This window comes from Catharus ustulatus, chromosome 16 (genome assembly GCF_009819885.2).
Source record: "Catharus ustulatus isolate bCatUst1 chromosome 16, bCatUst1.pri.v2, whole genome shotgun sequence".
In the NCBI taxonomy this organism is placed as follows: Eukaryota; Metazoa; Chordata; class Aves; order Passeriformes; family Turdidae; genus Catharus; species Catharus ustulatus.
In genome coordinates this window covers 5,389,062-5,405,958 of record NC_046236.1, presented here as the reverse complement: position 1 = coordinate 5,405,958, position 16,897 = coordinate 5,389,062, and the positions used below count along the sequence as shown (strand labels likewise).

General features: G+C 40.0%; 1 protein-coding gene across 2 annotated transcripts in view; it reads left to right on the top strand.

Annotated features, from left to right (window-relative positions):
* The window catches only part of USP7 (ubiquitin specific peptidase 7), a 70,437-nt gene that overhangs the window by 15,062 nt on the left and 38,478 nt on the right, over positions 1–16,897 (top strand). Inside the window, exons 2-3 of one of the 2 annotated variants that reach the window (XM_033073962.2) lie at positions 15,194–15,298; positions 15,685–15,717. In XM_033073962.2, the coding sequence (XP_032929853.1) occupies positions 15,194–15,298; positions 15,685–15,717 (138 nt within the window). The remainder of the gene's footprint in view (positions 1–15,193; positions 15,299–15,684; positions 15,718–16,897) is intronic. The other variant, XM_033073963.2, reaches the window with a different exon arrangement.

Below are 16,897 nucleotides of genomic sequence, written 5' to 3'. Positions count from 1 at the left end.
CAGTCCCTGTCTATTTTATCTTCTCCTTTTTTTAAAATTGTCTTTTATATCTCTTCTTATTCGTTATTGCAAAGGCACAGTGTGTCTTCCTTTCTTTCAGAGAAAAAGTTTCCCCTTTCAGAAGGGATAACAGTTGCAGTTAAATTATTACTGTGTCTAGTAATTCTTAAATCCTGCTCTAATTCTGACTTTGACCAGTGACGTCTGGAGCTTGTTTCAGGTTTGGGTCAGACCTGACTGTAATGACATTTAAATTGGAGCTCTCTCCTTCAGTTTAATGAATTAAAAAATTAGTCACTTTTCAATGAAAAACATGCAAATAATGCACATTAATTGCAGGTACATTTTTTTGTATGTATTTCTGTTTCTTCAGGAAGATCTTTTAAATCATGTCAAGCCTGCCTCTGAAAGAAGGAACATCCTTCTGGCTTCTTAATTGAATTTTTTTGGTGAAAAAGGTTTGGAGCTAAGGAAGTGCCGGGAATTACATACTAGACAGTCTGTGGTGTACCTCTCTGTTTGGGTTTATTTTTCTCTTCTCCCCTGTGATCCACTGCCATGCACTATGCCATGCTCACACCCCTTCAAGGAAAACTGTTAGCAGCTTTAAAGTCTCAGAAAAGTAGTCCAGGAAAAAGAGAGGCAGTGACGATCCAGTAGTGGGGAGGACTGCCAAAAAAATCTGGTTTTGTATGCTCCAGGGATATACTCCAAAGAGTAAGAGCATTTGTGGGGTGAAAGTTGTAGCAGGAAATGTGAATGAACCAACTGGAGTAAAAGAAGTGAGAGGAGTGAGGATTTCCGTCCCAGCTGTGTGTGAGGTTCTAGTGGCTGATGATGACACAGACCACAAAGTGCTGCATTATTTGAGAGAAAAATACAGGGTGTGGAGTAAACTTAAGGGACTTTGGTTTGTCCTGAGACAAAGGAAGAATCATTCATCCTCAATAGAATAAGGAATTTGAGATACAGCTTAATTCCATGGTGGTGTTTATACCAGCTTCTAGCCAGAGGCAAAGCAGGAAGGCAGTAATTAATTTTGGAAGTCCTCAAAATTTGCTTCAGATGAGTAGTACTAGCAGTAGAGCGAAAATAGAAAAAGTTGGGGAGATTTGCCAGAAAGAATAAAGTGTATTTTTGGAATTAGGGTGTTCTGCAAAGTATAAGAAAGATGTAATTCACTGAGAGACATGCAGTAGCCAGCTGGCCTAAAATGCGTTTTCAAGTTTATTTTGTTGTCTTTATGTTCTGTGAGTAGTTCACAGAAAGCTATTGAAATCCTGTCTGAGGATTTGGCTCATGAAACAAAAAATAAATGTAATATGTAGTAAGAAAGTAAATATGCAACAAACGTGAGCAGTGAAATACAATTTCCTCTTCAGAATGTATTTCTGATGAAAAATGTGCCAGTTATAACTGCTGCCACATGTGAAGTAACTCTGTTTTCCAAAAAAAAGAAGTAGTTTGACCAACTTGTTTTGTCTCCCTTTACAAGGGAAAACTAATTTGGGTGGTTATTTGGGATAGTGACTCATCAGGACATTACCAAGATCACTGAAGTATCCAAGAGCCCCACATATACAATAAACTCCATCAGAAGCCATCCTTATCCCTCCACTCCTGTCTTTTGGCTGCTTTTAAAAATGAAATGGAAATGAAATTACATAGGCATGAGGTCTTCCTTCTTGAATGCATCTCTCAATTTTATTTTTCTGAAATAGTTGTTTGTATAAACTATGTACTTTTGAAGTTTGTAGCTGCAGATGTTACTGTATGAGGTACAGGGTTCAAGAAGCTCTGTCTGTGATAGAGCTCTAAAACATTGCTGGTTTAGAGGTGTTCCAGGGTATATCAGTAGGTTCTTCTTTATTCTTGTTTGTATTGTGAGTTGTTCAGGTTTGGAGATCTGAATTTGACTGTTCACAGATTATGTGCCTGTGGAGGAGTACACAGCAGTTTCTTTGCCTCATGGATTTCAGTGTGTTTGTGTTAGGATTTGGAAAAGCAAGTTAGCCTCAAAATCTGTATATGTCTGGGTCTGTATACTGTTTTCTCTAGAATATAAAGTATAACTTCATTCCTGCTGGTGATTGCTTAACTAATGGGCCTGGGGAAGCAGGGACTTGGTTCTGTGGTCCCATGGCAGCCTGTGTGGCACCAGAACAGCTGGCTGGCTATTTAACACTGAATAGTTAAACAGGAAAAGCTTTCTCAGTCACTTAGAAGTTTTCTTTTGTCTTCAGTAAGAAAAGAATGCAACTTAAAATTGCTGACAAAGAAGTGATAAAATTGTCAGTGGAGTGCTTAACTGAGGATTATAAAGTTCCCTTCTGCATTCTTTTAAGAATTCCATGTTAAATAGTGGAGACTGACACACGAGATTCCGTACAAAACAATTTTTCAGCTGTGTTATTTGTTTGAAGAAAGTTGTTCTTCATGTAGACAGTATTAAATAATTAACACTGTTTAGTGCTAATTTTGGTGTCTGCTAACATTTGGATGTTTTCAGTACAGTAACTTTCATCTTCAAAGCAGCAAAGTGAAGGTGGTCTTCAGAACATTTTACAACATTAAGCAGCTCTTTCTTAGAGCCTAAGTAATTATTTTCTTGCATTAACACTTGGGGGTAGAAAGGTTGCTGACAGAATGGAAAAGGAAAATAAAGGTTAAATCTTAGTTAAAATGAATGCTGAAGAAAGTGTAAACTGCTTTGGGGTTTAATGGTTCTGTTGTAGAGACTGAGGAAAACTCTTCCATCAGTGCTCTGTTAAAGCTTCTAAAATTATTTTAATGGTTACTAGTGTTCATGCTACAAAGTAGAAGAAAGCAGCCACCTGGCAGATGATTCAGTAGATTAAGACTGGCCAGAAATTTAGTGGCTGGGGTTTCTTGGGAGTGTCTAGACCCCAAAATCATCATGGAGACTTGATGAAAAGGGGGACACTGATGGAGAGAAGGGGATTTCCAGATGAGAGCAGGATGGAGTAAACCACCCTACAGTTTCTGCTCCCTGGGGCACCAGCCCTGAGCCTTTTTTGTGTTCAAGGCAGGGGCATCACCAAATCTCCTGTCCCAGCTGGGCACCCCTTCCATGCACAGTCATTCCATGTTCATCCTCTTTGGTCAGTGAAGCTTTTGGAGAACGTGGCACTTTGCTAACAGGTGAGGCTGGAAAATTGAGCTTAAGGAACAACCTCTAAAGCTCCTGGGAACTGAGTCTTTTAGGAATTTGGGAAACTAGTGCGGAATAGAACTCTGAAGTCTGTATCTTAAAAAACAAGAAAGCAACTTCTTTTCTGGATCATCCCATCTGGAAAAAGAAACGTTTTTTGTTTTGCTCATTTTGCAGTTGTTAATTTTACATGAGAGTGTTATTACTTCTTGTTAATTACATTGAAAACAAACTTTACACTTAAAGGGTAGATTTTTTTTTTTTTTTTTTGGTAGTAGGAATCTCTTAAAATTGTGGTTTACTATTATGCTTGAAATGAATCTGTTACTAAACACAGTGAAAACTGAATTTCGGTAGGAAATAATGATTTTGTCAGCAGTGCTCCCTGTATGGCTGGCAGGAAGCAGTAAATGTTCCTGTGTTACCAGGCTGTGCACGTGTGTATGAGGATCAGTTCACATAAAGAACTTAACAAAACAACCTCAAACCTCAGACCTTGAATGGTTTAATTGTTGTTGTCGTTTTCCCCACGGTTAATCTACACTTGTAAGAGCGACCCTGAGGTGAGGTTAGGATTTATCAGCACTGGGCACCCCACGCTAATTGGTTCAGCTCTGCAGTTCACTGCTGCGGAGCTTCTTCAGAGCAGAGGCTGCTCAGAGCAGTTCCCTGCTCAAACCAGGAGGGAAGTCACCTGGGTATGTAGGGCTGATCCTGCTCCCAGCCCCACGCTGCCTGCATGCTTCTCCACAACTGGGAGCATTTTTCCTGAAGTGGATGAGAAGCATGACTTGGGCCATCTCTTTATTTTGAATGAAAAGTGCCAAACACTTTGTCAATAGGCATTTCTTTTCTACAGTAGAGTTTTATAGATTCTACAAAACTGTGTTCTTAGTCAAGAATTTTGTGGGTTTTTAAAAAATATTTTAGACTAGTAACAGATTTTTTGTATGAATGTTCAAAAGTTCCTTATGGAAACCCTGAATATTTGCATAAGATTAGCCACTCTGGATTGAGCAAAAATTGTTTAACTTGGTGTGTAGAGGTCTGTCAGTGGCAGATGCTGATGTTAAACATGAGTGCAGGGGAGGGATGGTGAGTTCCCTTCCCTGCTGTGCACACCCCGAGGATGTCTGAGCCTGGCCATGCTGCCTCTGTACCTTTTCACTGCTCCTCATAGAATCTTCTTCCATTCACTGCATTGCCTTTGGAAGTGAACTGGGAATAATAAATGCTTTGTGTACGTTCACTGTGCTGCTGCATTTTGAACGCTGAGTGCAGCCTGGTTGTAACAGCCTTGCTTCCCTCCTCCATCTTGAAAAGGTATAGGAGAAGTGAAGAAGTTACAACAAGGAAAATAAAGATGGTACAAGGTATCAAATGGCTGCTCAGTGGTATTGACTGATTAGACTAGGAAGGCTCCTGGATAATTGAGGAAAGATGTGCTGTAAGTCTGGAAAGCAGATTTTGTTTCTTTAAACTTGCATTCTGGCAATTTAATATGAAGTCCCTTGTTTATTATAAGTAGTAGAAAATCCCATATCCCCCTCTAGTCATGAAGAAGCCAAACCAGCACACATGACAGGCTTGTTTCATGGCTCTTCTGTATAAACAATATCTTTCTCTTCCCTATTACATTTCAGATTGCTCTAGTACTCAGTGCACTCTGCTAATTAGAGCCTGTAAGTGGTTCTTGATTGCAGAAGCCACCACCTCAATAAAAACACAGTCAGATACTGTGAGATCTTCCAGTTGTGCATCTGAGCTGGGCAGTGTATGCATCCAGTGGCATGGCAGAGATCACCACTCCTTCTGTCCTCAGGGACACAGTTTTTGCATTTTTCTAGGTTTGCCATGGGACTACCAGATAAGTTTTGGACATGCTTTGGCCTGGGATTTCAGATTTCTTTGCTGCAACAGTCACCTCTGAAACACGTTCCATAGTTATCCTCAAAGGAGTACTTTCTTGTGAGCATATTTGATTTTGACTCCTTGCAGCAAAGAAGCCTGGATTTAAGCTTGTTTGTGTTGTCAGGAAATACAATTAACTTTCCTGGTTAATCACAGTTTTATATAGGTTGTAATGTTATTTTCCTGAATCTGATTTATTTGCCTTTCCCTCTTCTCACCAAAGCCTAGTCTAGAACTGCCAGGTACCTGCAACTACTGAGTCAGATTCTGTGAACCTGGAATACCTGACATATTTATGCATTTTTCTGCTCAGCTGGGACCATAAGGAAGAAGAGGCAAAACAAGATCAGTGTTAGCAAATCTGCAATAATAAAGGAAGATCTTTAAAAGCATTACTGAAAATAAGAGGAAGAAATGCTGGAGGTATTAGGTCCCTAAATGTGCGGGTTTTGGCCACATTTCAGTTTCTGTGGCTTGGAGTGATCTTTTCTGTTAAAAGGTAAGTTAAAAGATAGAGCTTAAGTAGGTGGTTTGTATTTTTTTTGCTCCTAATGCCTATGAAATTAATTCCAGTGCAAGTCCATATGCATATGCAAGACCAACAAATCCAATGTTGTTCTCTACGAGGAAATTAATTTTGCTTTTAAACTCCAACATGGACAGATCAACACTGTTTCAATAGTTTGAAAGTCACATCACTGTTAGGAAGATACATTCAATCTACCTTCCATGTGCTACTATTAGTGTGTGCTTCAAGGCTGAGTTCAGGAGTGAGCTGTGCAATTAGCATTTGCTGTAAGGATAAATCTGGTCTCAAAACAGAGTAACAGAATATGAAATAGTGATGAATAATATTTTGACTCTGTAGCAAAGTAACTGCGCAGAAGCAGTGTACCTTCAGAGCTGGTTTGGGCAAGTGGTGTGTGTGATCATACCCATGTAAGGCAATGTTTTATGCTACTGGTAAATGTGCAAAACCTTTTGCTGCTTAAGCATGTTGTGAGTGTTCAGTTATTGTATTCAATTACATATATATACCCCAAGACTCTCTGAGACTGTGGATTGTACTCATCCAAAATGATACAGAAGTGAGTTCTGAAGAATTGATGTATCTGAGTTATAAAAATCATTCTGGTCCAGTTGGTAGAGGTGTGTGCTTTTCTAGACTTCCACAAGGAAAGAGAGAGGTGCTAATGGGAGTGCAATCACTGATGTGCTTGTATTATTATCCAAATATGCTCATTTTAATTGCTTTTTAATTGTCTGTCTTAAAGACACCAAGAACATGTCCACAGCACTGTAGCATGCTGGCTATGGTGTCCCACAAACAGAAATACTGTGTGGCCCTTGGACTGCCTTGCCTCCAGCTGAGGGTACATCCTCCTCTTCCCTCTTTCAGAATTTCCTTTTTTTCTGTGAGTAGTTTTGCAGCCTCTCTAGTGATGCCCCAGATGGTCGCCTTTGTTGCAGTAGAGAAGGCCATTACCCAGTAGAGGAGTGAAACATAGAGGGGTGTGATCCTGGAAAAACACATTGTTTAGGGTGTGTTCGTAGGTTGGGACCGAGTGCCCAACCCGCAGCAGAGATGTAATCACACTGCCATCTCTGGAATGTGCAGAGACAAGACCTGACGAGTTGGGGTAGCTGCTTGTGGAGCCTTGCTACTCTGGATACAGCGAGGAGAAGGTAGTGCAAGTCCAGGAGCTGCTGCCATAATAGGTCATGACACTTCTGATGTCTCTGCCTTTCCTGATCATGGGAGAAAATAATTTATCTTGTCAACTGTTCTAGTTACTGTTTTTTGAGTATTACAGGGTAGCCAGAAGCAGTCTTCCTGCCTTTCTTCCTGATCTGATAGTTTTCTAGAAGCATAGCCTAAGCTAAAAAAGCTCTTCAGACTAAGAAAAAGAACTGTGAAAGGTTTTTCAGCAGACCTTCTCTTGTCCTGATGACTGCCAAGAGGTTGTGACACTGTATAATGCATAAAGCCAGGATAATGAGACAGGCAGGTTAGTATCTTCTGCTAAATAATTTCACTGTACTGAAGTAAAACTCATGCCAGTGCTGCTGTCTACTCCAGTTATTATGTACCTGGGGCTTAAAAAGTGCTTGAAAGATCCCTTGAAATGTGAAGGCTGCCTATACACATTCTTCACCAAGAGCATAAAGTTGTAAATTTGTTGGATGATTATGGGTGTGTTGTTAGTGTCCAAACTGAACTCTGGTTCACAGTTTTTCATCTGACACTGAGTTATTCAAAGGGTTGAACTGCTGAAAGCAGGTAGTTTAGTCACTCTTATTTTCAGTAAATTTTTGGGGTGACTTCTTTAATGGCAGCTTAAAGTCCAGTGAGTGGTTGTGTTGATAATACCCTAAATGCTTTTTTATTTGACAGTAGGAAGTTAATCACATTTCTAAGAAATTTAAGAGTTTTGTTTTGTAAAGTGCCATCAGACTGCTCCTGTCTGAAGATCAGCAGATAAATGAGTTGCTGCAGCAGACTGCTTAGTTACGGAGCAGCTTCTGTGTTGGCTATTTGTTCTCAGCCATTTTTCTATCCACAAAGTTACATTGTACCTCCCATTTATTTTCCCATGAAGATAATTGTATCGGTGGGTGAAGCTTCTGATACTATTTACCTTACAGACTGGTATTGTTCTTTCGTGTTGTTCAGGGGCTTCTTAGGGTGCTTTGTTTTATCTAAGAATAGAATAATCATGTAATCTATTAATACAATTTTGTTCCCATTCATTAGTTACATTGGCACAGTTAGAAACCAGTGTGGCCATCCTGTGCTTTGTCAGAATGTCCTCTTTGGGCAGACCCAGAGATGGGAATGCAAAGCAGCAGAACACAGTGATTGATCAGTGCAATAAGTGGTGGCTGCAGTGTTGTTACTGTCTGTCTAGTCACTGCTGTATATTCTGTAGGCATGGCAGAGATGACTCTGCTTCCAGGAAGTTGTCCCATCCCAGTTCTTCGTCTGCTGTCTTGTGTAACATCATCTCCTACTGTGGGAGATTTGCAATTCCCAGTCAATAATGCAATAATGACTTGTTTCAGATGACAATTAGAGAGCAAGAGACTTCTGTATAATACTGTTTTGGTTTTGGGTTTTTTTAAAAAGATTTAATGTTGGCTATTTGCTCTTTAGTAAATAAATGTATTTTCTCCTTTCTTTCAAACCACAATAGAGCAAATTTTGAAAGGATTGAAGGTCTTTAAACCTTGTTTCCCTAGCTGGAAGTCTCCTTGCTTTCTATGCCCCTAATACCTTTCTCCCTTAGTCTGTAAGCTTGGCTCTGCCTCCTGATACTTCTCTAGAAGATTTTTCCCCTTAAGACTCAGTCATTATATGTCATAACTTTCTTGTTAAGGTCCAAACATTTCAAACATACACCTTTTGGCACTGGATCAAGTAATGAACCATAAAGAAAGAAAAATAGTAAATGAGACCAAAGCAAATTTTACCCAGTTTTGTTAATGGGAGAATTAACTTTTAACTGCTGAGACAAATGACATAATATTTGCAAGTAATGGAAACATCTGTGACAGCACTTATCTGCAGCTTGATCCATAGGATCATGGGAGTTTATGTACTTCCCTTTCCCCTCCTCTCGTTCTTCTGGCCAAATGAATCTCAGTCTCCATTACTGTTAGATACTTTTGAAATGTTTGAGGTGAATTACTTTATCTTTGGATGCCTTTTGAAAGGCAGCCACAGTACAGAAATTGCTTGATTCCTCTTCAGATTTTTCATTATAGCAACCTGGGACTGTCTTGGAAAAATGAAACTGTGTAGAATGCTTTTCATTTAATTCATTTTCTCTTGAGTCCCTTTGAGTAGTAAGTGGTGTTTGTATTCTAACTGCAGGTAGGGATTAGAGGCCAAATAGTTTCTCTTACTTTGAAAAAGCTGAGTTCTTTCAGAGCAAGTGAGGGGAGATTTTTGCTCTGAACACTTCTAGTAGTTCAAAGATTGACTACTGTAAATGAATTCCATTCAGATCGTGGAGGTGGGAGCTTGTGTGGCTAATTTTGGTATGTGTGGTTGTTTTGGTTTTGCTTTTTGGCCTGGATATTTGTTTTTTTTTTTTTTTGTTTGGTTGGTTTTTGTTTGTTCTTTATAAACCCTGCCCTCTTGGGAGCCACTCTATTCATCTGGCTCTCAGAGCAATGGTTTCCACACTTCTGGAGAAGCAAGCTGGTGGAGCCCACAAATTTTCTTGTGAGCTGTTACAGCCACATAAAAACCAGTCCATGGAGTGCCTGCAGCCCCCTTACAGGTATGGTCTGGGCAGTCTCTTGTGCAGAGCTCTGAAGGAACCTGTTGGCTTTGTTTCTTCCAGCTCAAGGCAGGTGTTTGTTCATCACCTTCTTCACATTTTCCCAACTTGCTTGTTTGCTTTCAAGAAGTCATACTCTTACTTTCTGAGTCTCTTTAGTGTTCTCTTTGCGCTACCATGATTTGGTGACTGCTTCGGAAAGTGTGGCATTTACTGCTTACTTCAGGGGTTTCTCAATTATGTATTTTGATATGCTGTGTGTAGCTACAACAGCAAGGATCAGTTTGTTGGTTCAAGAGTGATATTTATTACAGCACTTGAAATCACTCAACGTTTATTCTTTATGATTTCTAGCAGTTGATGATTTCTTAATTCTTTTTTTTTTACTGGTATGCTATTATCCGTGTCAGATTGGTATTTTTAAATTATGCACTGAAGTAAACTTTCAGATGTTTATTTATTTAAAATACTGATGCATTTTAAAAGAATAATTTTTAAAAACTTTTGAAGAGATGGTTTTTTTCCACAATAGATGTTCTGTAGTGAGTGCAGAGAACCCTGGCTCTGCTGGGCTGCCCTGAGGGCTGTGACAGCTTTGAGTCCTGACACTGAGATGCAAAGCTAGACCTGGACTGTGTGTTGAGCATGCAGTGGATGTCCTTGATGCTGATGTAGGTTGACTGCTACAGCATGGACTTTGCTCATTTGCATTCTCTGATTTTATTCTTATCTTCTACCACCTGATATTTTTGCTCAGCAAGTCCTTTTCCTAGTGTTCACTGCAGGTTCACTCATCCACTGTAATTCACACACACACCCCTTTATCATATCTGTATATAGTGTTGTATTTGTATTAAAAAGGCCCTTTTAAAACTGTCATGAAAACCTTTATTCTGGAATGTCCATTTGGTCCTGCAGAAGAGGAGAAAGCAGTGTTGTTTTCTGCTTTCCCCCACTAAAAGCAAGACCCTGGATGTGAAGGTTCATGATACCCTTGAGGCTGCTGCCGGCAGTGAGTGCCTGCCTCCCTTCAGGCGCTGCTGCTGCCTTGGTGCAGCTCCCTGCTGGCTCTGGGATTGCTGTGCTGCTGTGCACGGAGGGCTGTGCAAGCTGCCTGCAGCACTGTAAAACCCTCAGTGCCTGTGATTTCCAGCGTCAGGCGGATGTGTGTGATAACTGTAACCAACTTTTTAGTATCACTATTACTCCTCCGCTGTGGTCTCCTTAACCTCAAGAGGAAACAAATGTTTCATAACCTGCTGTGGGGACTGCTTCAGTTTGTCCTCTGTGGCTGCCAGCTCCAAAAGCTAATGACAAGCATTATAGATAATCTTTCAGACTTTGACTATGGCTGTGATGTGAATCATGACTGAAAGCTCAGTAAAGTTATAACTTGCCATCATCATTGTTAAACAGAGGCAGTTCCTGCTGTAGTGGAATTGCTGTGCTTGTGGAGTCATTCTGTAGCTTTTGGCCACACGTGATTGCAAACACGTGTTTGTGCTGAGCAACGTGTCCTGCAGCTCAGGGACAGAGCACTCTGCAGTGCTCCTGTCTTAAAACTGGATTTAACTTATGCCAGAAGCCTCATGAACTTGACAACATTTTTTCCCCTTTCTCAACAGTAGGAAAAAAATATGGAAAATATGGCAAACTGAGATTCCTTTCTTGTAGATTTGAATTGTTGTGAACAGTAGAACAACAGAGCAATGTATCTTACAGTGACACTTGAGTTGATATTATTAAGCAGGCTGAAGCCATCAGAGCAGCTTTTTTTAAAAAATCAATGATATTTTAGTTCTGATATTTTAGTTTAGTAGTGTACTTGAATATGATAATACTGAACTCATAGTCTATAACGCAGATTTTTTTTCATAGATATGCTTTCTGTAGGGTCTGTCATTATATGGGAAGTTTATAGGTTCAGAGAATGTAGTTAGGGTTTTTCCTTCTCTGTCCCACTTTCCCCTGCAGCAAATGCTATGACCATTTTGTTTTCAGGCATTCATCTCAACACTTCAGTGACAGACTTAGTTAATGAGTGATGAGAAGTGTGCACCTGCAGAGTCATTTATACATAATCCAGTAATTTGTCTGTGTAAGGTGACTGACATGTCTTACCAGCTTCCCAAACTGTGCTGTCATGCTCCAGTTTTGTTCCAGTTGCAAATCTCAGTGTTTAGACTTATTTCAGCATTCATGATCTTTCAGTAACTAAGTGAAAGCTCTTTTTTGTGCACAAACTTGATCTGAAATGTCTATTCTTGGAAGTTGTCTTAACCTCCAAACTCAGAGACCCCCCTGTAAACTCTTCAAGATGTATTTTTCATTTGCAACACAGTACCATGGGCAGAGAGAAAATGGTATATAGTGTTAAATATTTCAGAAGAAATTGTCATCGTTATTTTTTGTGTTGCCTTGCATTCTTTTTTGTAACAAAAGAATATCTACAAAGGTTTATGTGTTGCATTTTGAGGAGGTAGAAAATAAATGCTTACAACAGTGTCTACAATTTTACTATTGAAAGCTGTATCCATTTAATATTACAGTAATGTATTTAAAGAGTTAAAAACATTTCCTATTCCTAAAGTTGCTTTGTTGTGTTGCTTCCTTAATTGATGTGGTTTATGTTAATTTTCAGTTGATTCATAGACTGCATCTCAAATTTATTCCAGGGCTATCATTAGAACTGAGTATTCTGATGTGGGAATGGACTGATGACATGACTGGAGTGATGTTGACACACTGTGGTTTAAGCTGCATTAAAGACAGCAGTGTATTAAGTAGCATGTTTGGTAGGAAGGTTTTCCTGGCCAGTGTGGACAGGTATTTTTTCTTTTTCTTAATCCTGTAATGTATAATTTGAATAAGTCTTTGGCATTGCCTCTGCTTGAGGCAAAGGAAAACATGTTTCTTAATTAAACCTTGGTATGATTTTACAATTTTTCCTATGAGCTCTTAAGGACAAGAGAAGAAAACACACATTACTGTTTTTCAATGCTCTGTAGAAAATGCATTTTGTTCTACTGCTTCCTAGTACATCTGTGGAAGAGGGATTGTGTTTTGTTTGTCTAAAGGATTAGTTGAATTTTATTAGCAGTTTAAGAGCTTCCTTTGTTCACAGTAGCCAAAAACATTGACTGGTGTTATCTGGTTTCCATATCTCAAAGCTATATCACAAACTTTGTGTCCGTCTATGTCAGAGGAAGCAGCAGGGGCATTCATCATGGTTCATTTGTCTTATCACTAAACAGTATCTCTCAGGAGCTGTCTCTGTTTAACTTGATTGTTGTTGCTATCATCTCTAACTCCTCATACTTTTGGAGAATGTAGAGCAATATCTCATAGAAAATTCTTTATTAGTTAAGGACAGTTCTTTCCCCATGAAACACGGTTTAAATATTTGAATTCTGTGTTTAAAGATAACATTGGATATGCTTTTAGTGAAGAATAGACCTGTTCCTCAGGTGTTTGCTTCAGTTTGTTTCCAGATAGTAAGTTGCACTGATCATAACTTTAGGAAGAAAAATTATTTTTAAAAAATAGTATCAATTTGGTGTAAACAATTGTTGCATTTTGAGAACATACTGTATGCTTCTAGAATGCAGTGATTCACAGGACAGCTTTCTGTTTAGACCAGCACGTGCTGTTAAAAGGTTAAAAAAGCTGAGGGGAATGCAGAATGTTGAAATGAAATCGGGGATCTTTCCTTCTCACTCTTCATTCTTGGCATTTTCCTGCTCTTGAGTTGCAGGAGTTCAAAGTTCAATTTTGTTGTAGTAAATGTTTAAAACTTGCTGTTCTGCTGCAGCATTGCCAGTGCTGATTGCTGCTGAAGGGACCCCTGAGGCTCTACCACACCCGAGCCGATCTTCTGCAAACCTTTTTCTTACAAAGTCAGAACTTCAAGTCATACTTGGTTTTGCTTTTATTCTGAAGCTGAGAATTAGGAAAGCACACGTGTTACCGTGGGTGCTGCGCAGTGTGTTTCACAACACCCTGTCCCTGGTACCTCAGTGAGATCTGCTGCACCCTAATAAGTGTCCAGAAGCCGTGTGTGAGCATTAAGTTCGTGATGTAGCGTAGCTCTAATCCAGGAGTAAGTCTCTAACCTGAGCTGTTTCTGTCGTGCCGAGGGCAGAGGTTACTACTTGTGCGGATTTACTAGGAGAGTAAACAATCAGAATAGGAGTGCCGCCGTGAAAGCATCTTCCTGTGTGCTGTGAATTGGAATGAGGCTGCAAAAGCATGGTGTGCTCTGAGGAGAGGGAGGGCTCTGAAGCACCAGTGACTGATGCTGCTGCACTTCTCCCGTGCCTTATCCTGCCTTTGGTGGGAGCCCTGGCTTCTAAAATACTCGGGAGATGATCCCACTCTTATCACTTGCATTTGTCCCTTTTGCCCAGGAGAAAATCAGCTGCAATCTTATAGGAGGCAAGTGTCCAGGCTAGTTGGCAGTTCTTGCAAACAGCCTGGCAGCCTGCTCTGTGCCCGTGGTGGGGGCAGCAGCCCGCTCCGTGCCCGTGGTGGGGGGCAGCAGCCCGCTCCGTGCCCGTGGTGGGGGGCAGCAGCCCGCTCCGTGCCCGTGGTGGGGGGCAGCAGCCCGCTCCGTGCCCGTGGTGGGGGGCAGCAGCCCGCTCCGTGCCCGTGGGCAGCCCGGGAGCTCGGCAGGGCCGGTGGCGAGCGCAGCTCTGTCCAGGGTGCTGACGGGCGAGGGCACAGCCGGGCTGGTGTGCTGGAGCTGCGGTCGTGCTGTGTCCCTTGGTTTCCATCCTGTGGCACAGGTTACCTGCATCCCCCGCAGTGCACACAGTCAGTAACTTGTGTGTAGCTTTTGGGTATAAAACTGTTCCTGCTTACACGAATCAGTGACCTTGGGGCTTTTGAGGGGTAGCACAATATGTAAGTTAATAGCACGACTTGTACAGCAATGAGAAGCTCATCAGACCTTTTAAATTAGAGTGTCTTTTAAGTAGTGCTTGTCCTTGAGGTGGTTGCAAGGGCTTATAAGTTTTACTGTTGATGATAAAACCCAGTTTAGTTTATCCAAGAATATATCCACTTTTCTGGAATCATGCTGAAACTCTCCACTGGCTTTTGGTGTGGAAGCAATGGAAGGAGGTGTTGTTCAGTTGTTGGAGGAATCAGGAAGGCGCCTGTTCAGTCAAAATAGTGGGGTTTCAGTTCATCAAATTGTCTCATATCTCTTAGTTTAGTGGCATTTACATATGTAATGGCCACTGGAGCAAAACTTAATGGCAATGATGGCTAGAAACTGGAAAATGTTATGTCTAAAATGTTCCTTACTCCTAAAAGATTTCCTTTTCCATTTTCCACAAGTAAGATTTAAATCTTACTGTTACAGTAGATTAGAGGTTCCATTTTTTCTTTAAAAAAAGAAGTAACACTGAAAAAGTCTTGAAGTAACTTGTTAGCTTGAAAGTCTGCTATTAGAAACTTGAACTTGTGTAAAAATTTCTTGCATTGTAAGAATGCAAGAAAAGTAAAGAAAAAGTTCTTGTTTAATGAGACTTGATTATGAGATGCTGGATTATAAGGCCATTTGGAAACTTAAAAGTCAGTTCTGTTCTTTGTATCTGTATTCCACATTAATGTGGACCTTTTTCTTCATCCATAAGTAATCACCTAAATGGGGAATTTTTGTTAGACATGTACCAGTACAGCTGTTGAGCAATGACTTAATTAAATGCTGTTCCGTGCAAGTGTGCAACATTTGTGTCTCATAAACACTACCTGAGACTAAAATGCTAATTTCTGATTATTGGTTATGTGATTAATTTTTACATACTTTTTTTTGTCTTAGCTGGAGATACAGATGATCCTCCAAGAATTACCCAAAATCCTGTCATTAATGGGAACGTAGCAATGGCTGACGGACATAACAACACTGAGGAAGACATGGAAGATGGTAAGTAAATATTTGATTAATGCATGGTTTGTTTGGATTCTTTAATTTTATGATTTTGAGGAGAAAATGGTCAATCTCTATGTCCTGTGATCTGTAGCTCATTAAAAAATGAATCCCTCTGTAGTTGTGGCTGCAGGCTTTCTGTGTAGGCATCCTTTTGACATAGCTGTACAATGGGATTAGGCTTCTGAAGGCTTGGGATTTTTTTCTTGTACTCTTTCTAGGTACTCATTTAAAAATTGCAGAAAGTGCTACTGGCCATTGTTATGTTTTGTGATACAGCCCTTTAAAGGTGCTGCAGCTGGGCTTTGCTGAATAGTAATTTTATCAGTGACACAATTCCTTCAGGGTGTTTAGAATCCTTATCTGTCCTGCTCTCTTGTCAGGTGGCAGCTGTGCTCTGGTTTTGTCTTTGTGTGGTAAGTCAGTGGTAACTATTTTGTTGATGAACATCTTTTGCTCTCAGTTCTGATGCCTAATTTTACTTGCAAAGCAAAGGAAAAATTATGTATTAATGTCCTGTTAATAAAAGGGGACTTGTGTTTTTTGAAGTCTTTCTTGGTCAGTTAAATGAAAATAAGGGTGTACAGTTTGTTGCAGAAGATCAAATAATTGTAACTCTGGGTATATTTAAAGTTTCTAAATCTGTTATATTTAGTGAGGAAAATGTGCAATGATGTTTCTTTTCTTAGGAAAGGATATGGGCAAGGACTGCTCATTTTGAGGAATGGAGTAAAATTGAGTTGGGAGAAGGGAAACATCATATGAGTGGGCTTTGTTCCATATTCCATGCTATCTTGTGAGAGTACATATAGGACTAGGCTTAAACATTTAGTTAGATTTATGCAGAAATGTTAAGTGATTTTTTTCAGAAAAATCAGAGTTTGAGGTTAAAGGTCCAAAAATGCTTACTTTCATGTGTTCAAGGATCCTAGAGTACTGATAGAAAACAGCAACGTTCCATGAAGAGAATAGGGTTTAAATTCAGAACAAAAACATCTCATGATTGAATCACCTCTGTACCATTGGCAAAGATGAAGTTTCCTATGACCAGAGTCCTGCAACAAAGAAAAATGTAGTCTTCTTAGCCTATGAATTTAAATAGGTGAACCTGAATCAGGGAATTGTGTTCCTACCAAAAGCTGTCAGACCATGATATTTAGAGGGTGGCAAGAGAAGACCACATGGGTTGACACTTAACTGGCTAGAACAGATGTGTTTAAGTTCTGTGCTTGATACAGATTTTTATATGTAGAAAGCCTGTAGTGTTTGCTGTTGATACAACCAGTACATAACACATTGGTGACTTAGAAAAATCATTTGTCCACTAGTTGGTCTGTATATACTTGTACAAATTAGCCAAAATAGGGACTTGAACTGCAGAAATAGCTGCTGAAAGCCAGGCTATGGCAGGGCTGGCAAGTAATCAGATATTCGCCTCTTCACTCAGAATAACATTGACCCTTTAACCAAAAAACTACTTCAGCCTGTTGATGACAATTCCCAACTGTTTGACTCTTCTCAGAACTGAGTATTGAAGGTGTTGCACTAGGGAGAAGTATCTGAAGGTGTTTGACAGAAGGCTTGTGAAAGCTTCTC